We start from the raw sequence: 24,954 nt of genomic DNA on the forward strand, positions 1-24,954 counted from the left end.
AATGGGTTAAGCATCTCCAAACTGTTGTGTTTATGTCTCCTTTTCTCTCTCTTCCCCTCCAGAGTCGTTCACGGCAGACCACAAACCCCTCATGGGAGAGGCACCAGAAGTCAGAGGGTTCTTCCTGGGCTGTGGTTTCAACAGTGCTGGTAAGTAGTAGTAGTAGTAGTAGTAGTAGTAATAATAATAACAATGAATTGCATTTTCATAGCACTTTTCACAAGTGCTCAAAACGGTCCATTCGTTCATACATTTGGGAGGTTGAAGCGGCGAACAGTCGACGCCAGCAGCGTCCTCAACACTTCCCACATTCACACATAGCGCCGGTGGGCCGAGCTCACACCGACCGACTCACTGGAGGCGATGTTTAGGGTTCAGTGTCTTCTTGCCCCAAGGACACTTCCACATGTAGGACAGGAGGAGGAGGAGCCGGGATTCGAACCGCCGACCCCAGGGGTCATTGGACGACCCTTGCTCCACCTCCTGAGCCACATCCGCCCTAAGTATATAAGAGAAGAGACGGGCGGATATATGGATGGATTGAAATAAAGCCAGGAGAGCTGTATGGAAACCATAGACTTAAATATAGACGCCCTTTCTGGCTCTGAGGCGCGCGTCACCGTTGAGCAGTGGTGGAAGGTAACTAAGTACTTTTACTGGAGGAGTGCTGTACTTAAGTACCATTATTAGGTATTTGTACTTTACTTGAGTATTTCCAATTTCCAGTACTTTTTTTTGCTTCTGCTCCGCGACATCTCAGAGCCAACGTTTTGTGCTTTTGCTCCACAGCAATCGTTTGAAAACTTTAGTTGCCAGTTACTTTGGAGATTTTTAAATTTGAAAACCTACATTGACCACTTCAGCCCTATACATTTCGGCCCATTTGAAAATAACCGATCTACAGGCGATCTTATATTTTGTAGATTCTGGTCTCGATTCAGGAACGATTAATGTCCTGACAGTTTTTCTGAAAAACCCCATGTTTCTCTGTCAGTCATTCTCAAACATTTTCGCGTCCAGGACAAACCCGAGATTATCTGTAATTGGCCGCCGACCCCCCCCCCCCATCTGAAAATAATATGTTGTTTCAGGGACCCCGCCATGAAGCAAAGATTCGAGTTAAAAACGTTCGCCCCGGAAAGAATATATTCAAAGATTTGCGCCTCATTTTCACGATTTTTCAATGCCGCGCTATGAGCTTTATATCATGCTATTTTTCAATAGCTAAAGCATAACATAATGCTTAAAAAACACCAAAAGGAGTTCCTGCCCAGAATGACCACTGCGGGGGTCAAAAAGAACACTGACCCCGTAGTCTCCACTGTATAGAGTTTGACATCGTGCCTGTAAAAGTACGTTGGATCCAAACGGTGTGTTTTATAGTAACTGTATGATATGATATGATATGATATGATATGAACTTTATTTGTATAGCGCTTTTCAGAACATAGTTCCAAAGTGCTGCACAGAACAGGATTAAAACAAGAAGAAACAGACGGTAACAAAATTATAATGGCAAACAAAACAATATCAAGCATACATGTACAAATTGGCTAATTAAGTAGTTAAAAAATACTCTGTATAAACATAGAGTATATGAACACTGGCTTGAGAGATTCAGAGAGATTCAGCTCTCTTTTGCATTTGCCCAACAAAGATTGTTTGGACAGCGCACACAGAGAGAGAGAGAGAGAGAGAGAGAGAGAGAGAGAGAGAGAGAGAGAGAGAGAAATATAGAGTGACGTGTGTGCGTGTGTGTGTGCGTGCGTGCGTGTGACACACACTTATCTTTTTTGAAATGGCCAACGCAACGGCCAATGTTAATTCATTCATGTATTCGCCCTCTACAGTAGATTTATTCGACGTGTGCAGTCTGTTGCGGGGCTGGAAGCAAACTTTATACAGTACTCTCTCCCAAGCTGACCTCCTCCCAGCATGTGACGACGCATGTGTCTCATCGCTGCATGATTCATTAGCTGCTGTTCTTCTAGCGGCCCATTCTGACCTGAGATCAGATTCATACAAGGTTTCCCCACTGGACACACACACTGGTCTGATTAACCACATTCTGACCTGAGATCAGATTCTAAAAAAATGTCAAGTCGTTCTTCGATTTTTTTAAAAATAGCAGACCTACAAGCTCATAGCGCGCCACCGAGTGGCGCGCTACGAGCTTGTAGATCTGCTATTTTTGAACTTGCTATTAGCTTGTAACTTGTTAGTAGAGATGATTATAGACGTGTCGGATGTAATGTTTCCTTAACCCATTCTGACCTGAGATCAGATTCATACGAGGTTTCCACTGGACACACACTGGGTCTGATTAACCCATTCTGACCTGAGATCATATTCTAAAAATGTCAGTGGTTCTTCGATTTTTCAAAAATAGCAGACCTACAAGCTCGTAGCGCGCCACTCGGTGGCGCGCTATGAGCTTGTAGATCTGCTATTTTTCAATAGCTAAAGCATAACATGATGCTAACACCAAAATGGGTGCCCGGTCAGAATGGGTTAAGGTCTATAGATTTTTAGGGTTAATTAGTAGGACCCGATTTTTTTAATGTCATTCAGAGGGAGAGTCATGGTATTTTATATATAGTGAAACATACATTTTCCATCCAGGGCGTATACCCATTTTGACCCGTCCATATATCAATAACAAGTGTGTCAATCATTGCCAACCCCTTGACGATATCCTTAATCGTCTTCATTTCTTTCATTGTTAAATCAAGTGCTAAGTGGTCTATTGTCTAAAAACACACACACACACACACACGCACACACACACACACACACACACACACACACACAAGCAACAGTAGACTACATCTATTCATCATTCTTTATTTCAAATCAAAATATAATGTAATGCACCACTGTCAGGCGGACAAACAACTCGTCTCGAAGTTCGCACGCACGCATGCGACACACAAACAATACAAAATACTGTATGTTCCGGTGAAGGTGAAGAACAACTGCGCTCTCTCTCTCTCTCTGGCTCTCTCTCTCTCTCTCTCTCTCTCTCTAAGAAACGGCGTTGCGCTGTCTCTTCCGTGTCGGACTATTGGGCTTGTCTGATCTATATGATTGTCGGACCATTGCTAAAACCTTTGTCGGGGTGATGTTATGTCGGGACTGTTGGGGTGAAAAAGGGGGAATTTCTATGGTCGGAAAATATTGGATTGTCGGAATAATGACGTGTCGGACTATTTGCTGTCGGTTTGTCGGACTCCCGGTATGTGGGAAAAAAGACCTGTACCCAAGGGTGCAGTACTTAGTTTAGACAGTTTTTGGTTCAGACTAGTCATTTGGTTAGACCAGTCATTAGTCCTACACAACTACAACCTATATCTCAAACCCTCACCCTATAAACCCTAACCTCCCATGGGGGGGCAGCACACCTAAACCTAACCTTAACCCATGTCTAAACCAATGACTAGTCTAAACTAAGTATGCACCCCAGTTGTTCTTTTCGTCGACTAAAACTATGACAATTTTTTTTGTTTCGTCGACTACCTTTTTTTCCACTGACGAAAACTACATGGAAACGACATGAAAACCAAGCTGCGACGACTAAAACTATAAGACTAAATATACTGACAATTTTGTCAACGAGTACAAACTATAGACTAAAATGTCAGGAAGGGACTATATAGTGGACGAGAGATCCAGCGTAAGGTCATTTTACACTTGTTTGTATGCCGAAAATGGCACGATCTACAAGCTCACATGAACGCATCACGCTGCGACGCGTCGTGAGCTTGTATAGATCGTGGCTATTTTCGGCAAGTGTAAAAATCAGTCATTACGGCGACAAAATACATTTTTAGTCGACTAAATCAACTGTAAATGTATAGTCGACTATAAATATCACCCCCCCCCCCCGAGTGAGAAGTGAGTGAAAGACGGGTATAACAGATATCAGGGTGGATGACATGATGACTGAGTGCATGGGAGAGGAGGGGGGGAGGGGGGGGGAGGGTGATAGGGGGCAACCATACATCACCGGTGTGGCGAATATCTTGGCTGACATTTTATCAGTGTCACACCCGCCCTCTCCCCTGCTGCTGGTCGTCTCAATGATGTCTCGGGGGGGGGGGGGGAAGAGCTCCATCATCTCCTCCCTCCCTCACCACCACCACCCCCTCGTTTCCATCTCGTCCGTCCGTCCGTCCGTCTGTCCGTCCAATTCATACGTCTGCCCGCCCCAGAGCAGTATACGCGCTCCAGACACAAGTGATGAGAGAGCAGGGGGTGGTGGTGGTGGTGGTGTTGGTGTGTTCTGAGGGATGGCGTCGAGAAGGAAGGGTGAAAAAGATGAACGCAAGGACGCCCACCACTCATGTCGCTGCATGCTGATGCCCCGTCCTCGATGAAATGCGTGGCTGCGCGGTACACACACGCACGCACGCGCGCGCGTGTGTGCGTGTGTGTGTGTATAGGCACAAATTATGTCATCAGCAGCAACTAGGAAAATACAAGCTCATTAGTCCGCAGCAGTGTTTGATCAGCATTCTTTGATTAAAGGAGAATTCCATACTAAAAGGCTTTCTCATACCTTTCTTTGTAGTTGTTACGTCACCCCACCAAAGAGGTCCAGGTGTTATTTTGTGAAAAAGCTCCTTATTGGCTGTTTCCCCTATACCATATGCCCTAAATGAATTGCATTGAATTTAATGGGGGCTATGGGGTGTTGTGCTAATTCGCTGATTTCCATCGCTCAAAATGATAATTTCTTTGTATATATCCTCTCTTTATAATGTAAATAATATCCCAAGCGGCACACTTTACTATACTTCTTTCGATGGAAATAAGCGAACTAGCACAACACCCGCATAGCTCCATTCAATTCCCATTCAATGCAATGCAATTCATTGAGGGCTTATGGTATAGGGAAAATAGCCAATAAGGAGTTTTTGCACAAAAAAAACACATGGACCTCTTTGGTGGGGACGTAACGACTACATAGAAAGGTAAGAAAGCATTCTAGCATGGAATTCTCCTTTAATGGAATGGAATGGTCTGTTAAGAGTGATTATAAACCAACTGTTGGAGATCCTATTGGGTGGAGCTGGTGAGGTTCAAACCCCCCCCCCCCCCCCCCACTTGTTTCAGACCATACATGGGCAACTGGTGGCCCCGGGGGGGGGGGGGTCCCTATACTGTATGTTGTCAGTGGTTCTCAAACATTTTCACGTCAACGACCCCCAAAAATATATGTAATTGACCGCCGACCCCCCCCATCTGAAAATATGTTGTTCCAGGGACCCCCCCCCCCCCCACAGAAACAAAGATTTGAGTTAAAAACGCTCACTCTGAAAGAATATATATCAAAGATTTGTGCCACATTTTTATGATTAAAAAAAAAAAATAGCAGACCTACAAGCTCGTAGCTTTAGCTATTTTCCAATAGCTAAAGTATATAACATAATGCTTAAAACACCAAAAGGGGTTCCCGCCCCACAAGATTTCCAAAAATAGCAGATCTACAAGCTTGCAGCGTGGCACGACGTACGAGTGTGAGCTTGCCTTGTAGATTATGTGTGAGTTATTCTTTCTCTCTCTCTCTCTCTCTGTGCGTGTGTGTGTGTGTGTGTGTGTGTGTGTGTGTGTGTGTGTGTGTGTGTGCAACATTTGCAGGAATGATGCTGGGTGGAGGTTGCGGTAGAGAACTGGCCCACTGGATTATACACGGCCGCCCAGAAAAGGATATGTATGGATATGACATCAGGTACATGCGCTACTCGGACACACACACACACACACACACACACACACACACACACACACACACACACACACACACACACACACACACACACACACACACACAGTGCCGTCGACTAAAACTAAGACGAAAAATGTTCGTCGACTACCTTTTTTCACTGACGAAAACTAAATGAAAACTAAGCTATGATGACTGGAACTAAGACGAAATATACTGACAATTTCTTCAACAAATAAAAACTAGACTAAAATGTTAGGAAGGGACTATAGTGGACAAGAGATCCAGTATATATTTATTTTTTTACACTTGGTAGATCTTGCTATTGTAAAAGCAAGTGTAAAATACGTCATCAAGGCCCGCCAAAACACATTTTAGTCGACTAAATGAACTGCGGATTTAGTCGACTGAAACTAGACTAACACCAAAACATTCTAGGTGACTAAAATATGACTAAAACTAAATGAAGTTTCATTCCAAAGACTATGATTAAAACTAAAATAGAAATGTTCTGCCAACACTGGCCACTGACTAATCACTTCTGACGCGTCTCCTATGCTTATTTTTCGCTGATTTGGGTGGCACTGGCGCCACCTTCTGGCCTGTAGGGCTGGCTCTGGTGACACCGAGTGCCACGCTACGAGCTTGTAGATCTGCTATTTAAAAAAAATCGTGAATATATATATATCCTTTCAGAGCGAACGTTTTTATCTCAAATCTTTGCTTCTGGGGGGGGGGGGGGGGGTCCCTGGAACAACATATTTTCAGATGGGGTTCGGCGGCCCGTTACATATAATTCTGGGGGTCCTAATTGACATGAAATAGTTTAGAGAACCACTGACGTAGAAACACAGGTTTTTATATTTCGAAGACATTTTTTGAATGTGGTCTCGGGTCGAAATGGGGTTCAAGAATATATATTCAAAGATTTGTGCCGCATTTTCACGAAATAGCTGACCTACAATTAAGCTATGAGCTTGTAGATCTGCTAATTTTTTCAATAGCTAAAAGTATAACATAATGCTTTATATAGTTAAAACACCAAAAGGAGTTCCCGCCGGCCCCCAAAATGGGGTTTAATTTAACTAAACGTTTCCCATCGTTCTTCTCCCCTCTCTGCATGTCTCCAGGCGGTTCCATAACTCCCTGACGGCCAACAGCCTCTGGATCAGAGAGAGGAGCCACGAGTCGTACGCCAAGAACTACTCCGTCGTCTTCCCCTACGACGAGCCGCTGGCCAGCCGCAACATGAGGAAGGACCCTTTCCACCAGGTAACTAACCCATTCTGACCTGAGATCAGATTCATACGAGGTTTCCACTGGACACACACACACTGGTCTGATGAACCCATTCTGACCTGAGATCAGATTCTAAAAAATGTCAGTCGTTCTTCGATTTTTTCAAAAATAGCAGACCTATACAAGCTCGTAGCGCGCCACTCGGTGGCGCGCTACGAGCTTGTAGATCTGCTGTTTTTCAATAGCTAAAGCATGACATGATACTATATACTATTATGCCTGAGGCAGACAGGTTAGGAAAAAAAGTAATTCTGTGACAAACTCTTCCACTTGCGTTTATACCCTGCAATTCAGGGCCCATTTAATTCCCGACCCTTTGCTGCCAAGAGGGCTCTCCATCTTTTTTTTTTTAAATATCTTAAGATGTTTATCCTTGTTTTGATATGTTGTCAATATATATATATATATACATTTCAGGTATTTCAGAAAACTGTCAGGATTCAGAAGACATTTTCAATTATTTATTTCGACGTCGGGCCTAAATGGGATAAATTACAATATATATATATATATATATATATTGGCCTATATATTCAAAGATTTGCGCCACACGTTCAAGATTTTTCAAAAAATAGCAGACCTACAAGCTCACAGCGCGGCACTCGGTGCCGCGCTGTGAGCTTGCAGATCTGCTATTTTTCAATAGCTAAAGTGTATAACCCAATGCACCAAAAAGATCACCGAAAGAAGTTCAGTCACACGAGAGAGAGAGAGACTCGGAGTATCCACACTTTTCCTGGGCTGTGTGTGCTCCAGTTCCTGTTGATTTCATTGGATATCATTGGTCATCTGACCAGTTTCATTGGCTTTCATTGGATCAAATCGACAGGAACTGGAGCACACACAGCCCAGGAAAAGTGTGGATAGAACCGCTGCTCCTTCGCCTGGAAAGGAGTCCGCTGAGGCGTTTCGGGGGCATCTGGTTATAGGATGCCTCTCGGGGATACGTCTCCCTATAGGGAGGTCCTCGAGGCACGTCCCACTGCGGGGAGGAGACCCCCGGGGGGAAAGACCGAGGCGCAGTTGGGAGGAAACACATCGACTCACTGGCCATTGGAACGTCTCGGGACATCCCCCCCCCCCCCCAGGAGGAAGTCACTAATGTTGCTCTGCATGGAGAGGGAAGTCTGGAGCTCTCTGGTGGAGCTGTTGCCCCCGCGACCCGACTACGGATAAGTGGTTGAAGATGGATGGATGGATGGATGGATGTCTGAGCAAATGTTGCGCCATGATGACGTACGATGATGAGAGCGCGCCCCCCCTCGACTCACACTGTGTGGGTGTTCCTTTTATATGTATAGCAGTGTCCTGTATTGACCCGTTCTTTTGTTTGAGTTGTACCCATTATGCATACTGTGAAATGTTTTTTTTCAATCAATCAATCAAACTCCCCACCGTACCTCCCCCTCCTCCAACCAACCAACCAACCAACCCCTGTGTTCGTCTTTCTGCTCAATCTAGAGGCTATAACGAGCTGCTTCAGAGCTGCAGGGAACCCATAGCATCTCTCAGCTGCGGTGATTTATCCCATTTAGGCCTGTGACGTCGAAATAGATAATTGAAAAAAATGTCTTCTGAATCCTGACAAGTTTTCTGAAATACCTGAAATGTTGAACTATATATCAGTGGCTGCTGCGCAAGATTTCATGTCAAGGAACCCAAAAATGTATAATCTGAAAAGTATGTTATTCCAGGGACGACCTCCCGCAGAAGCAAAGATTAAAGTTAAAGAGTTAAAAACTTCCGCTCTGAAAGAATATATTATTCAAAATATTTGCTCCACGTTTTCGCGATTTTTCCCCCCAAAAAATAGTAGACCTACGAGCTCGTAGGTCTGCTATTTTTCAATAGCTATTTATAAAGTAATAATGCTTTAAAAAAAAAAAACACACCAAGAGAAGGGTTCCCGTTCTGAACGCGTTAAGACTGTGATCCCTGCCAAGCTGGCTCTAAATGGGCCATTTGCACACACACACACACACACACACACACACACACACACACACACACACACACACACACACACACACACCGACGCGTCATTCCACTCTCCTTCCCTCTCTCTGACACCCCACTAACCCATTCTGACCTGAGATCAGATTCATACGATACGAGGTTTCCACTGGACGACCACACACTGGTCTGATGGACCCATTCTGACCTGGGATCAGATTCTGAAAAATGTCAGTCGTTATCTTCGATTTTTCAAAAATAGCAGACCTACAAGCTCGTAGCGCGCCATTCGGTGGCGCGCTATGAGCTTGTAGATCTGACGCATAACGTGACGCTAACACCAAGATGGGTTCCCGTTCAGAATGGGCTAATGGCTCTTGATGACGTGCCTTTTTATATTCAACTAATGGATCTTGACGTGCCTTTTTTTTCTTCTATTCGACGCCTCGATGACCCACTTTGTGGTCATTTTCTAATCCCGCCATGCTTCGTTTAACCGCAAAGCGTCTTCCGCACGTGATTTTTAAAAGTCAACGGTGTGTAGCGCGCACGGTGTTTTCTGGACGCATCACTGTCAAAAATGAACATGCATTGTCCCAGTCGGCATTGTCCCGGAAGCAAGGATTTGAGTTTAAAAAACGTTCTCTCTGAACATTTTCAAAAATAGCAGAACTAGAGACTAGATCTGCTATTTTTCAATAGCTAAAGCATGACACAATGCTTTAAACACCAAAAGGGGTTCCCGTCCAGAATGCATTAAGGGCTTAATACTGTATAATAATAATAATAATAATAATGATTTTTTTATTTATATTGCACTTTTCATTCACAATCTATTATAAAAGGTTAAAAACAGGGTTATAAAAAATAAAATAAAAAAACGTGCAAAGCGACGACAGTTCAACACGAAAAAGCCTTCCGAAACAGGAAGGTTTTCAGGCCTGTTTTAAAGCATTCCACAGTCTGTGGCACTCTCAGGTCCATGGGGGGGCTGTTCCCATAGGTCCACTCTCAGGTCCATGGGGGGGGAGGCTGTTCCCATAGGTCCACTCTCAGGTCCATGTTGGGGAGGCTGTTCCATAGGTCCACTCTCAGGTCCATGGGGGGGAGGCTGTTCCCATAGGTCCACTCTCAGGTCCATGGGGAGGCTGTTCCCATAGGTCCACTCTCAGGTCCATGGGGAGGCTGTTCCCATAGGTCCACTCTCAGGTCCATGGGGGGGAGGCTGTTCCCATAGGTCCACTCTCAGGTCCATGGGGGGGAGGCTGTTCCATAGGTCCACTCTCAGGTCCATGTTGGGGAGGCTGTTCCATAGGTCCACTCTCAGGTCCATGTTGGGGAGGCTGTTCCCATAGGTCCACTCTCAGGTCCTTTGGGGGGAGGCTGTTCCCATAGGTCCACTCTCAGGTCCATGGGGGGGAGGCTGTTCCCATAGGTCCACTCTCAGGTCCATGGGGAGGCTGTTCCCATAGGTCCACTCTCAGGTCCATGGGGAGGCTGTTCCCATAGGTCCACTCTCAGGTCCATGGGGGGGGGAGGCTGTTCCCATAGGTCCACTCTCAGGTCCATGGGGAGGCTGTTCCCATAGGTCCACTCTCAGGTCCATGGGGGGGAGGCTGTTCCCATAGGTCCACTCTCAGGTCCATGTTGGGGAGGCTGTTCCCATAGGCGTGGTGCTGCCCAGCAAAAGGCCCGGTCCCCCCATCATGGTGCGCAGTGATGGTGTCAGTGTTTGTTTGCAGATCTGAGGGTGCGGGTGGAGGTTGTTTTTGGGGGGTTGATGAGTGTCTGTATAGGTATGGAGGGGCCTGTCCGTTTATGCAGTTGTAAGTGATCAGCAGGACCTTGTAGTATATATATATATATATATATATATATATATATATATATATATAAATGGCACATCTACAAGCTCACTAAAGCTGCATGCACGGCAATGTGTTTTGTTTTAATTTCTAATATTTATTTGACAAAAACAAAATATATACGTATATATTTGTTTTACAAGATAGTCAAACGACTAGTCGACTAGTCAACTAGTCAAAATGACTAGAAGTGAATGCCCTATAGCTCAGACCTCAGATCACCGGTATATAGGGGAGTGCACTCACTGCCTATGAGTGAAATGAGTCAGATCTACAAGCTCATAGCGTGGCACACGAGCGCCGTGCTTTGTGCTTGTAGGTCTGCTACTTTTTGAAAATTGTAGTGCAAATCTTTGAATATATATATATATATATATATATTCTTTCAGAGTCCAACGTTTTTAACTCAAATCTTTGCTTCTGGAGGGAGGTCCCTGGAACAACATGTTTTCAGATGGGGGGGGCCAAAATACAGATAATCTTGGGGTTCCTTGACATGAAAATGTTTGAGAACGACTGACACAGAAACATGAGGTTTTTCAAGAAAACAGTCCGGATTTAGAAGACATTTTTGTAGAATCGTTCCCAGGTCTAAAATGTGTTTAACCCATTCTGACCGGGCACCCATTTTGGTGTTGGCATCATGTTATGCTTTAGCTATTGGAAAATAGCAGATCTACAAGCTCATATCGCGCCACCGAGTGGCGCGATACGAGCTTGTAGGTCTGCTATTTTTGAAAAATTCGAAGAACGACTGACATTTTTAGAATCTGATCTCAGGTCAGAATGGGTTAATCAGACCAGTGTGTGTCCCGTGGAAACCTCGTATGAATCTGATCTCAGGTCAGAATGGGTTAAATGGGAGCTCGCGGTTGCAGTTACATCATCCAACACACAACACACCACACAATCATGCACTTGAATAACTATACCTCTCTCACAACAAAGACTGAATATTTGCACGCATCACAGTTTCTTTTTCTCTTTTCTCTCCTTCTTGTATCTCGGGTCTGATAAAAATGGCCCCCCCTTTTATTGGCATGGCAACCGATACGAGGCCAGTTATTATGATGCTTTCTGTGTAATTATACGACGCCGTCTCGGTATAACCAGCTCGCTTGTGTATAGTTATATAGTGCATTGTCATTACGAAGAAGACACAAATGACTACTCTCTCTCTCTCTCTCTCTCTCTCTCTGTGGCTTTGAGAGAGGCTATATAGCTATATATAACGCTCATCATTCCTCCTCGTGAAAACACAAGGGTCCAATCCAAACCGTCGACCAGCCCCACCATACAGCCCCTGCTAATCACTCAGTGATTAGACTCAGCCTAGCAACCATGCAGCCCCAAGAGGAAACGTGTGTTTATGGGGGTGTATACTGGGCTATACGGGAGGGATGGGGGATGGGGGATGGGGGGGGGGGGGGTTGAAATCTATTTATTATTTGTGAAAATTACAGCTTCGTGTTCCAAGATATTTGCGATGGCCGCTATGTACACTTATCATGGGATTTTGCTGAAAAAAACAACAACAACAACAACGTCAACAGCAGCAGAAACAACAGATTGTGTCAGGTGTTTGACGGATGCCAGAGAAGCCTTTTTTTTTTCCTTTTTTTTTTTTTCCCATGTACAAAATGATGAGACTTGGTCTACTTTTAGGCGAGCGAGAGAGAGGATGTGATCGTTTTTTTTTTAGAACATATATATAAGATGTGCCCACGTTTTCTCTCTCCCACCTCAGGAACGTGGATGTATAACCCATTCTGACCGGGAACCCATTTCGGTGTCGGCATCATGTTATGCTTTAGCTATTGAAAAATAGCAGATCTACAAGCTCGTAGCGCGCCACCGAGTGGCGCGCTACGAGCTTGTAGGTCTGCTGTTTTTGAAAAAAATCGAAGATCGACTGACATTTTCAGAATCTGATCTCAGGTCAGAATGGGTTGTTCAGACCAGTGTGTGTCCAGTGGAAACCTCGTATGAATCTGATCTCAGGTCAGAATGGGATAATTATAGATCGGTGTGGGAGGCTTTGGCAGGAGACTATATAGTGCTAGCGAGGAGCAGACACATGGCGTCGTCCCTCTACCGTATACCCGACAGTATAGGCAGAGCAGAAACATGGCGTCGTCCCTCTACCGTACCCGACAGTATAGGCAGAGCAGAAACATGGCGTCGTCCCTCTACCGTACGTGACAGTATAGGCAGAGCAGAAACATGGAGTCGTCCCTCTACCGTACCCGACAGTATAGGCAGAGCAGACACATGGCGTCGTCCCTCTACCGTACCCGACAGTATAGGCAGAGCAGAAACATGGCGTCGTCCCTCTACCGTACCCGACAGTATAGGCAGAGCAGAAACATGGCGTCGTCCCTCTACCGTACGTGACAGTATAGGCAGAGCAGAAACATGGAGTCGTCCCTCTACCGTACCCGACAGTATAGGCAGAGCAGAAACACAGCGTCGTTCCTCTACCGTACGTGACAGTATAGGCAGAGCAGAAACATGGAGTCGTCCCTCTACCGTACCCGACAGTATATGCAGAGCAGAAACATGGCGTCGTCCCTCTACCGTACGCGACAGTATAGGCAGAGCAGAAACATGGAGTCGTCCCTCTACCGTATACCCGACAGTATAGGCAGAGCAGAAACATGGCGTCGTCCCTCTACCGTACCCGACAGTATAGGCAGAGCAGAAACATGGCGTCGTCCCTCTACCGTACGTGACAGTATAGGCAGAGCAGAAACATGGAGTCGTTCCTCTACCGTACCCGACAGTAGGCAACTGGCCTTTTAACCCATAGACCGAAGGACGATAAAAAAAAAAAAACTGTTTTATGAAAAACGTTCACTGTGAAATAATCATATACATTCAAAGATTTGTGCCACATTTTCGGTTACTGTGGTTATATAAGTCTGCCACAGTATACTGTCTGTTTTAGGGCCAAATATGTTTCTAGTCTGTGTTGTGATTGTGTGAGTTCGTTCCAATATGTGATGTATTTATCTTTTTCTTTCGTTATAATTTGGTTGGGTCTGATCTTCTGAGTGATAGTGTAGCTGCACTGAGGCTGTCTGGGGTTTGTGATGTCAGAAGGTGAGAGGTCAGCTGGTTTCAGAACCAGCTGACTGAGGGGGGGGGGCTCCTTTGGATGTTCGACTCTTGGCAGGCAAGGGCTTTATAATGGTAACAGGCAGGGTCACTCTTTTTAATATGGCTCCAGAATGTAATAGATCTTTTCTGTATATTTAGAAGTAAAGGATATTGGCCTAATTCAGCCCTGCATGCAGAGTTTGGGCATTTTCTTTGTACCCTGATAATAGTTTTTGCAGAACTCTGCATGCAGGATCTCAACTGGATTTTTGTCCCGTTTTGCCCAATCACTTTGTAATAAGGGACCCCATACCTCACTGCCATACAATGCAATTGATTCTATAACTGATTTAAATATTTTGAGCCATGTCCTAATTGGAATTTGGATTTGAATTGAACGCTTGATGGCATAAAAAGCCCATTTTGCCTTGTCTTTGAGTTCCTTCACAGCTGCACAGAAGTTCCCAGTGGAGGTAATTTGTAAACCTATAGGTATGTATAGGTATTTGTCCGTTCTATTTGGGTCCCACCTATTTTGAACACTGGTTGATTCTTCTGTAACCGTGATCGCTTTTGGAAGGTCATCATTTTGGTCTTCTTCATATTTACTGTCAGGGCCCAAGTCTGACGGTACTGATGAAGAATGTTCAGGCTTTGCTGAAGACCTTCTCTAGTTGGGGGACAGTATGACTAGGTCATCTCTCTCTCTCTCTCTCTCTCTCTCTCTCTCTCTCTCTCTCTCTCTCTCTCTCTCTCTCTCTCTCTCTAGGTGCTGACAGTAAACCTCTCTCTCTCTCTCTGGTTGTAGGTGCTGACAGTAAACCTCTCTCTCTCTCTCTCTCTCTCTCTCTCTCTCTCTCTCTCTCTGGTTGTAGGTGCTGACAGTAAACCTCTCTCTCTCTCTCTCTCTCTCTCTCTCTCTCTCTCTCTCTCTCTCTCTCTGGTTGTAGGTGCTGACAGTAAACCTCTCTCTCTCTCTCTCTCTCTCTCTCTCTCTCTCTCTCTGGTTGTAGGTGCTGACAGTAAACCTCTCTCTCTCTCTCTCTCTCTCTCTGGTTGTAGGTGCTGACAGTAAACCTCTCTCTCTCTCTCTCTCTCTCTGGTTGTAGGTGCTGACAGTAAACCTCTCTCTCTCTCTCTCTCTCTCTCTCTCTCTCTCTCTCTGGTTGTAGGTGCTGACAGTAAACCTCTCTCTCTCTCTCTCTCTCTGGTTGTAGGTGCTGACAGTAAACCTCTCTCTCTCTCTCTCTCTCTCTCTCTCTCTCTCTCTCTCTCTCTGGTTGTAGGTGCTGACAGTAAACCTCTCTCTCTCTCTCTCTCTCTCTCTCTCTGGTTGTAGGTGCTGACAGTAAACCTCTCTCTCTCTCTCTCTCTCTCTCTCTGGTTGTAGGTGCTGACAGTAAACCTCTCTCTCTCTCTCTCTCTCTCTCTCTCTCTCTGGTTGTAGGTGCTGACAGTAAACCTCTCTCTCTCTCTCTCTCTCTCTGGTTGTAGGTGCTGACAGTAAACCTCTCTCTCTCTCTCTCTCTCTCTCTCTCTCTCTCTGGTTGTAGGTGCTGACAGTAAACCTCTCTCTGTCTCTCTCTCTCTCTCTCTCTCTCTCTCTCTCTGGTTGTAGGTGCTGACAGTAAACCTCTCTCTCTCTCTCTCTCTCTCTCTCTCTCTCTGGTTGTAGGTGCTGACAGTAAACCTCTCTCTCTCTCTCTCTCTCTCTGGTTGTAGGTGCTGACAGTAAACCTCTCTCTCTCTCTCTCTCTCTCTCTCTCTCTCTGGTTGTAGGTGCTGACAGTAAACCTCTCTCTCTCTCTCTCTCTCTCTCTCTCTCTCTCTCTCTCTCTGGTTGTAGGTGCTGACAGTAAACCTCTCTCTCTCTCTCTCTCTCTCTCTGGTTGTAGGTGCTGACAGTAAACCTCTCTCTCTCTCTCTCTCTCTCTGGTTGTAGGTGCTGACAGTAAACCTCTCTCTCTCTCTCTCTCTCTCTGGTTGTAGGTGCTGACAGTAAACCTCTCTCTCTCTCTCTCTCTCTCTGGTTGTAGGTGCTGACAGTAAACCTCTGTCTCTCTCTCTCTCTCTCTGGTTGTAGGTGCTGACAGTAAACCTCTGTCTCTCTCTCTCTCTCTCTGGTTGTAGGTGCTGACAGTAAACCTCTCTCTCTCTCTCTCTCTCTCTCTGTCTCTCTCTGGTTGTAGGTGCTGACAGAGCAGGGCTGTGTGTTCCAGGAGAGACATGGCTGGGAGAGACCGGGCTGGTTCAACAAAGAGGCACCTGCTCCTGTAAGACACACACACACACACACACACACACACACACACACACACACACACACACACACAGACTGGACTGACTCCCACATAGCCATAGTATCGTCTGGCCATATAGTGCCCCCCCCCCCCCCCCCCCCGGCCTGCTTCCCCCGTTTGTGAAACTAAGGGTAGAGAGCACCACATTTTCACGATTTGTCTTTCTCCAAAAATAGCAGATCTACAAACATGTTATATAAGGGGTTCCGTTCCAATTGGCAAACATAATAATGTAATATATGTATAATATATTTTTAAAAAATCTATTTTTGTAAATGTTTTTCCCTGTAATGTTTATTTACTACTTCTACAACATTGCTTTTAATTGATCTTTTTTTTCTTTTTTTTTTCCTTTTTTATTCATGTCCTCACTGTATTGCATTACTGCTTGTTTTTTAATGTCGTCGCCTTGCTTTTCTTTTATTCTCCATTGTTCTGTAAAGCACTTTGAGCTGCATTTCATGTCATGAAAGGTGCTATACAAATAAAGTTTTATTATTAATATTATTATTATTACTATTTCCCGCTGTCAGATCGTGGGCTATGACTACTACGGGGCCTACGACACTCCGAGGAACGAGAACTACAAATACAACCAGCTACTGGGCAAAGAATACACCTTTGACTTCCCTCCACATCATGACGTGGTACGAGAGTGTGTGTGTGTGTGTGTGTGTGTGTGTGGTGTGTGGTGTGTGTGTGTGTGTGTGGTGTGTGTGTGTGTGTGTGTGTGTGTGTGTGTGTGTGTGTGTGTGTGTGTGTGTGGTGTGTGTGTGTGTGTGTGTGGTGTGTGTGTGTGTGGTGTGTGTGTGTGTGTGTGTGGTGTGTGTGTGTGTGTGTGTGTGTGTGTGTGTGTGTGGTGTGTGTCAGTGTTGTCTTTGGCAGCACATTTCTATTTTAGTTTTAGTCATTAGTCTCTTGAATAGGTTTCACTTAGTTTTAGTCGCAAAGGAAAACAATTCACAGTATAGAAAGAAGGGGCTGTGGTCACTGTGTTCATTGGTTTTTAATATCATTAAAAGAACAGAGTCATTTTCTATCATGTCCTATATGACAAGTCGTGGTATGCTATACATGATATGAATGATAATGTTTCACATTCAACTAATTGTAAAAAATGACTTGTACTGGATCTCTTGTCCACTATAGTCCCTTCCTAACATTTTAGTCTAGTTTATATTTGACGAAACTGTCTAGTATATTTAGTCTTTATAGTTTTAGTCGTCGTAGCTTAGTTTTCATTTGCTTTCCATTTAGTTTTCGCCGGTGGAAAAGGGTAGTCGACAAAAAAAAAAAAACGTCTTGGTTTGAGTCGACGAAAACAACACTGCTGCTATGGAGGTGTCATTATTCTAAGTTCCTCTGCTGTGTGTGTGTGTGTGTGTGTGCGTGTGCGTGCGTGCGCGCGCGTGTGTGCGCGTGTGTGTGTGTGTGTGCGTGCGTGTGCGTGCGTGTGTCCCTTCCAGATTAAGAGCGAGTGTCTGTCGTGTAGACATGGCGTGGCCGTGTTCAACATGTCCTACTTTGGCAAGTTCTACCTCACCGGACCGGACGCCAAGAAGGCGGCCGATTGGCTCTTCACCGCTGACGTCAACAAAAAGCCAGGTCGGTCTAGACTAGACTAGTCTAGTCTAGTCTAGTCTCCCCACAGCGGGAATCCTTGAGAAAGGCGATGTGTGCACAACCAACCAACCAAACCAAACCAAACCAACCATTGTGTGCGTGCGTGCCTGTGTCTGTGCCTGGCTGTGTGTGTGTGTGTATGTGTGTGTGTGTGTGTGTGTGTGTGTGTGCGCCGCACATGTGTCTGGCTGTGTGTGTGTGTGTGTGTGTGTGTGTGTGTGTGTGTGTGTGTGTGTTCGTGTTCGTGTTCGTGTTCGTTCCAGGCTCTACTGTGTATACCTGCATGCTGAATAAGATGGGAGGGGTGGAGGCCGACCTCACTGTGAGCAGACTGGAGCCGGGCACTGCCAATCTGCCCCTTGCACCGGAGTCCAACGGTAGGAATAATGTGTGTATGTGGGTGTCTCTCTCTCTCTCTCTCTCTCTCTCTCTTTCAATCTCATACGCCTTCAAAAAAACCTCCGGATAATATATTAATTTATCCCGTACCCAGACTCTGTCTTTATTCTTATTCTTTATTAGGATCCCCATTAGCTTCCACAAAGTGGTCGCTATAGTCTTCCTGGGGTCCACACACACAAATGTATGTAAAAGCAGGTGATAATTAAGATTTAAAAACAGACAAAATCTAGCTAATCAGCTAAAACAGTGACGTCGCTCTGCATTTAACAGAGACCAATAACAACCAATAGTCACAAAATACAGTGTTCACACAAAAAATGCACACAAAATAGAATAAAAATATGGTAAAAAATCAGTGTACATTCATGATTTGATTGGTTTATACTTAGCTGCACATGGGTGTCACGCACCAAACATAGGCAATCCTCAAGCTTACAAGGTGTTTCACTGCCATATGTGACCAGATTTTTGTTTTGTTTTGCCATGAGTTAATAGCACAGGCAGACTCTTCACATACTAAGACTAGAGTATGTCTGAAATAAGTGTCAGAGCTGGAATGTAAATATGAAATGAATGCTTAAACATGTAGCTAGGTGTAATGTTAGAGACCACAGAAGCAGGGCCGGTTCTATAGGCATAGGCGAACCAAGCGGTCGCTTGGGGCCACAACCACTGAGGGGGCCACGTCACAGGGAGAAGATTTATTTTTTAATGTATCCCCTATCCCTTACATGGGCTACTGGCCACATGTGGCCCCCACCTAGCTTCTTAATTTTGATCTCAAAGTGCACCAGATTGAAGCATTTTCATGGCAAATTTACAGATTTTTCTGGACCCGCGGGGGCTAGCGCACAGAATATTATGTTGCTTGGGGCCACTAAAGGCCTAGAACCGGCACTGCACAGAAGTGAAACCTTTCAAGCCCCGTTTTCTCAACTCGCTGTTTCTCTGCAAGACATTACTCTATAGGCCATATCCCCAAAACCGGTGGGTCAAACTGAACAACCAATATGTCAATTTGAAGCTATGATTCCCTGCTTTCACATGACATGAAAAGAGTCAAATGTTGGCACACATGTTTTTTTTTTTGGTCTTATTCGGCGGGTCAAACTTGGCCTCCACGGTTGCTGAGTTGATGAGATCATATCTGCCATCCATGGACATCCCACATCGAGTGCGTGTTTCCAGTGATCGCGCGGATAGACTCTAGCGCTATTTTATTTAAAGACGGTTACGCCGCGGACAAAGCCAACTCGGATCGTGACAAATCATGACAATGAACACAATGTTTTGGGGCCGATCAAATCATTAGAAAGAAGAAAAGAAAGTCAGGAGACAACACTATTTGTTTTGTTTTTCGTCTTATAAATTATTTGATCGGCCCCAAAACGTTGTGTTCATTGTCATGATTTGTCACGATCCGAGTTGGCTTTGTCCGCGGCGTAACCGTCTTTAAATAAATTATATTAGAAGTGCCGATGGGAGAATGCATTGGGGTTTCATTTCCTGGGCCACTCGTTTTTCTGAGAGGGGGGCGGGACTGCGGCGCTCTTTAGAGTCACACAGGGCTGTGTTTTGCGTGTCTTAAGGACCAGGTCTTATCCCCTATAACTTGAGTAAACTAAAGACCTGGAGGCGTGATCATCAATGCCGTTTGGCTATTCTGAGTGGCCAAAGAGCCATTGATCATCACGCCTCCAGGTCTTTAGTTTACTCAAGTTATAGGGAATAAGACCTGGTACTTAACCCATTCTGACCGGGAACCCATTTTGGTGTTGGCATCATGTTATGCTTTAGCTATTGAAAAATAGCAGATCTACAAGCTCATAGCGCGCCACCGAGTGGCGCGCTACGAGCTTGTAGGTCTGCTATTTTTGAAAAATCGAAGAACGACTGACATTTTTAGAATCTGATCTCAGGTCAGAATGGGTTAATCAGACCAGTGTGTGTCCCGTGGAAACCTCGTATGAATCTGATCTCAGGTCAGAATGGGTTAAGACACGCAAAAATACAGCCCCCTATAGTCTCTTGAATAGTTTTCACTTAGTTTTTAGTCGCATTTTAGTCACCCCGGGGATGTTTTAAGTGTTAGTCCAGTTTAAGTCGACTAAATCTACAGTCGGTTCTAGTCGACTAAACTTCCAGGTATAGGATTGCATCCAGTGTTGTGTAATGTCGTGTCACGGTGTGTCAGGTGAGGACCCAGAAGCAGAACCAGGCAGGCCAAACTGATGCAGTCCAATATATTTATTAACATTGAAACTCGGTATAACAAGTGTAGCAGGACAAACGCAGTAACAATGACTTATAATCTGACAAGGGAACACTGAACACAGGGAGGTTTAAAAAAGACTAGACACAGGTGCAACAGAACAACCATCGACACTGGGATTGGCTGGGAGACTAAACAGGACACAGGTGGAGAAAACTAGTAATCACAGGGAGGTGAGACAAGACAAGGCAGAACAGTAACTATAGGGAAAACGGGGAAACACTAGGACAAGACTACATGATAAAAGTATACGACGGACTGATAACGTGACGTGTTGTAATGTTTATGTACGCTATATGGTTTGTGTTTATTACATTATTCTTTGCATGACCAAATCTAGCATGTACTGTATTTTGTTATAGGTTTGTAGTTAAACTGTAATTTGAATAGTATAGTATATAACTTGAAGTGAAATAACCCAGAATGGTACATAATTTAACCCAGAAATGAGTAGAATATATAATGCATGATATGGGTTGCATTTACACAGAAGTACAGTTAATTTAACCAAGAAATGGGTAGAATATATAATAAATACTATGGGTTGCATTTACTCAGAAATGGGTAGAATATATAACTAATACTATGGGTTGCATTTACTCAGAAATGGGTAGAATATATAACTAATACTATGGGTTGCATTTACTCAGAAATGGGTAGAATATATAACTAATACTATGGGTTGCATTTACTCAGAAATGGGTAGAATATATAACTAATACTATGGGTTGCATTTACTCAGAAATGGGTAGAATATATAACTAATACTATGGTTTGCATTTACTCAGAAGTACAGTTAATTGAACCCAGAAATGGGTAGAATATTTTAACTCATCCACTGGGTTAAAACGGACCAACCCGTTACCCATCTTGCTGGGTAAAATTAACTACTGCTGGGTTGGTGCTATAACTACCCAGGGGATGGGTTAAAAACTACTCAGAATGGGTTGTTTCTATCCCAGGCTTTCTAAGTGTGATATCCTTTCGTATTGGCCGCGTGTAGGCGACGCGTACTACCTGGCGATTGGCGGCGGTGTGGCGGAGCACAACTGGAACCACATCAGAACCGTCCTGCAGGACCACGGCCTCCGGTGCACGCTGACCGACCACTCTGAGGACATGGGCATGATCAGCGTCCAGGGACCCCGGAGGTATATATAACCCATTCTGACCTGAGATCAGATTCATAACGAGGTTTCCACCTGGACACACACACACACTGGTCTTGATTATAACCCATTCTGACCTGAGATCAGATTCATAACGAGGTTTCCACCTGGACACACACACACTGGTCTTGATTATAACCCATTCTGACCTGAGATCAGATTCATAACGAGGTTTCCACCTGGACACACACACACACTGGTCTTGATTATAACCCATTCTGACCTGAGATCAGATTCATAACGAGGTTTCCACCTGGACACACACACACACTGGTCTTGATTATAACCCATTCTGACCTGAGATCAGATTCATAACGAGGTTTCCACCTGGACACACACACACTGGTCTTGATTATAACCCATTCTGACCTGAGATCAGATTCATAACGAGGTTTCCACCTGGACACACACACACACTTGGTCTTGATTATAACCCATTCTGACCTGAGATCAGATTAAAAAAATGTCTTCTACATCCTGACAGTTTTCCATTCTGACCTGAGATCAGATTCTAAAAAGGTCTTCTATGTCAGTCGCTCTTCGATTCTTCAAAAAATAGCAGACCTACGAGCTCGTAGCGCGCCACTCGGTGGCGCGCTACGAGCTCGTAGATCTGCTGTTTTTCAAAAGCTAAAGCATAACACGATGCTAACACCCAAAATGGGTTCCCGTTCAGAATGGGATAAAACAGTTTGCCTGCCAGGAATTGTTTAATCCGGGTTTTAACTGGCGCTGCTATTTACGACATTCCCGTCCTTTTGTTTTATGTGTTTAATCCGCCGTATTGCGATGGATGAAAAGAAACTCTGTCTTTGCCGCCGAGATATAGAGACTAGATGGTTTCGTTTTGACGACGAAACCGTGGAAATCAACACTGCATGCTGTGTGGGCTGCTAGGGCTTCTGGGAAATTGAGGCCTTAATGCAAATTAATACGACTGCAACTCCTCACGGAGGAGGCTCTTGCGCTGCGATCGCGTCGCCAGCCAAGATGGCGGGTGGTGCGATCGGATCATGACAAACCGAGGGAATCTTTTTTCGCCGGATTTTCACGGATCAAAATTTGATAAAAATGCGGGTTTACGCGTTTAAATCAGTCAAACTGTTTTAAAACCCACTCCATGCCACATGACGCCTTCTGACGCCTATCCCACATCCATATATATATACCGGTGTGTGTATATAAAAAAATTGATTAACCCATTTAGACCTGAGTTAAAAACGTTCACTTTGAAAGAATATATATTCAAAGATTTACGCCACATTTTTTTTTACGATTTTTCAAAAATAGCAGACCTATACGAGCTCGTAGCGTGCCACTCGTGTTGTAAGTTCGTGTGTGTATATAGGCTTATATAAGGGAGCCAGCCAGCATGTCAGATGATAGTGCTAGAGGTGGGGGATAAGGCTTTATAAGTGCCTCAAGAGGATGAAAGAGGCACTGTCTTAATGCACCCCGAGAACAAAGAGAGAGAGCTGTGGGTTTCCGAGGGAAGAGAAGGAAGATAGGGATGGTGGAGAGAGAGAGAGAGATGAAAAGAGAATGGCTGTTAATGGACAGGAAGGATTGAGGAGACAGCTATTAATCCATTCTGACCTGAGATCAGATTAAAAAAAAATCTCTTCTACATCCTGACAGTTTTCTGCAAAAGCCCATGTTTCTGTGTCAGTCGCTCTTTGATTTTTCAAAAATAGCAGACCTACAAGCTCGTAGCGCGCCACTCGGTGGCGCGCTATGAGCTTGTAGATCTGCTATTTTTCAATAGCTAAAGCATAGCATAATGCTAACACCAACCGCGGTTGTCGGAAGCTTATTTTAGGACCTGGAAAAGCAGACGTGTGGGTAAACTTGCGTTGGCATAGTTATTTGTAGTGAATCCAAACTGTTGTTTTCAGGTATAGTCTTACGGTAGGCTTACGGTAGGCGTACGGTAACTATATCGAAGCTATACTGTCGTGACTCATATGGTGACGGACGGTCTCTCTTGAACCCATTTCGACCTGAGGGCGATTCTACGAACGTCTTCTAAATCCTGGCAGTTTTCTGATAAACCCCATGTTTCTATATCAGTCGTTCTTAAACATTTTCATGTCAAGTTGTTACTGTTAAAAAAAAAAAAAAGATTTGAGTTAAAAACGTTCGCTCTGAAAGGATATAATATTCAAAGATGTGCGCTACATTTTCACGATTTCTTTCAAAAATAGCAGACCCGCGAGCTGAAAAATACAGACCTATACAAGCCATTGGAAAAATAGCAGATCTACAAGCTCGTAGCGCGGCACTCGGTGCGCCACTCGGCGCAAAATGATAAACGCTGGCTCACCTCATTATGCCAGCATTATTAAGCGTGATTTGTATACTTTGTTTTGTGTGGCTTTCACAACGCGTTGTGGGCTTGTAGATCGGCTATTTTCAGCAAGTCATTACGGCAGGCATCATAAGGCCCGACAAAATACATCTTAGTCGACTAAACCGCCTGTGGATTTAGCCGACTAAAACCTTACGATACTTAAGTCGACTCAAACTATAGACTTAACACTATAAGACATTCCGGGGGCGACTAAAATGTTGACTAAAACGAAATGAAAACTCTTCAAGAGACTAAAACACTGCAATGAATCAATGGACTGTAGTCAAGTCTGCACATCATATTCTAGCTAGACACCAGGGGGGGCAGTCGGAGAGATATTTTGTGAAGCCACTAAGGAAATGAAAGTTCATATAATGGCCTGTTGTGGCGCTGTCACTGGACCCAGAAAAACCCATAGCCCCATAGAAGTCCATGTATTTGGGCCCAACTTCACCTAGACTGTATTACCTTAATAAACATGGTCATGAATACTTTTCGCTTCCAGTCACTAGTTTAAAGTCTCATTTCTAATGTCATAATATTCTTTTTGGAAAATTATGGTCCCATTTATAAAAAAAAATGACCATAAAGTCGCGCATGTTCTGAGGGGCGTGGCTACCGTTACAGTCTATGAACGGGATCCCCCACCCACTCGAGTCAAAATAAAAACCAACGAAGAAGAAGGGGGAAGTCCCGCCTCGTTGTCTGGGCCCAGCCAATGGGCCAGCTGGCCTGAGCTGGGCCAAAACGGATCTAGAAAGATGGCGACTTCCATTGCAAGGACTGACGGGCTTCATTTTACCTTCATGTTAGACCCGCGGAACGCTTTGTCCATATTCTTTTTACAGTCTATGCTAGACACGTACGTCTCTTTCTGTCCTCACTTCGCCTTCCAGT

General features: G+C 44.6%; 1 protein-coding gene across 1 annotated transcript in view; it reads left to right on the top strand.

Moving 5' to 3' along the window:
* The window catches only part of sardh (sarcosine dehydrogenase), a 60,305-nt gene that overhangs the window by 19,947 nt on the left and 15,404 nt on the right, over positions 1 to 24,954 (top strand). The window contains 8 exon segments of the mRNA XM_080755428.1: positions 63 to 149; positions 5,641 to 5,731; positions 6,856 to 6,997; positions 16,131 to 16,214; positions 16,775 to 16,888; positions 17,708 to 17,846; positions 18,128 to 18,241; positions 21,542 to 21,689. Coding sequence (XP_080611554.1) covers positions 63 to 149; positions 5,641 to 5,731; positions 6,856 to 6,997; positions 16,131 to 16,214; positions 16,775 to 16,888; positions 17,708 to 17,846; positions 18,128 to 18,241; positions 21,542 to 21,689 — 919 coding nt within the window.

Source organism: Protomyctophum bolini (assembly GCF_963924005.1).
Source record: "Protomyctophum bolini genome assembly, chromosome: 22".
Classification (NCBI taxonomy): Eukaryota; Metazoa; Chordata; class Actinopteri; order Myctophiformes; family Myctophidae; genus Protomyctophum; species Protomyctophum bolini.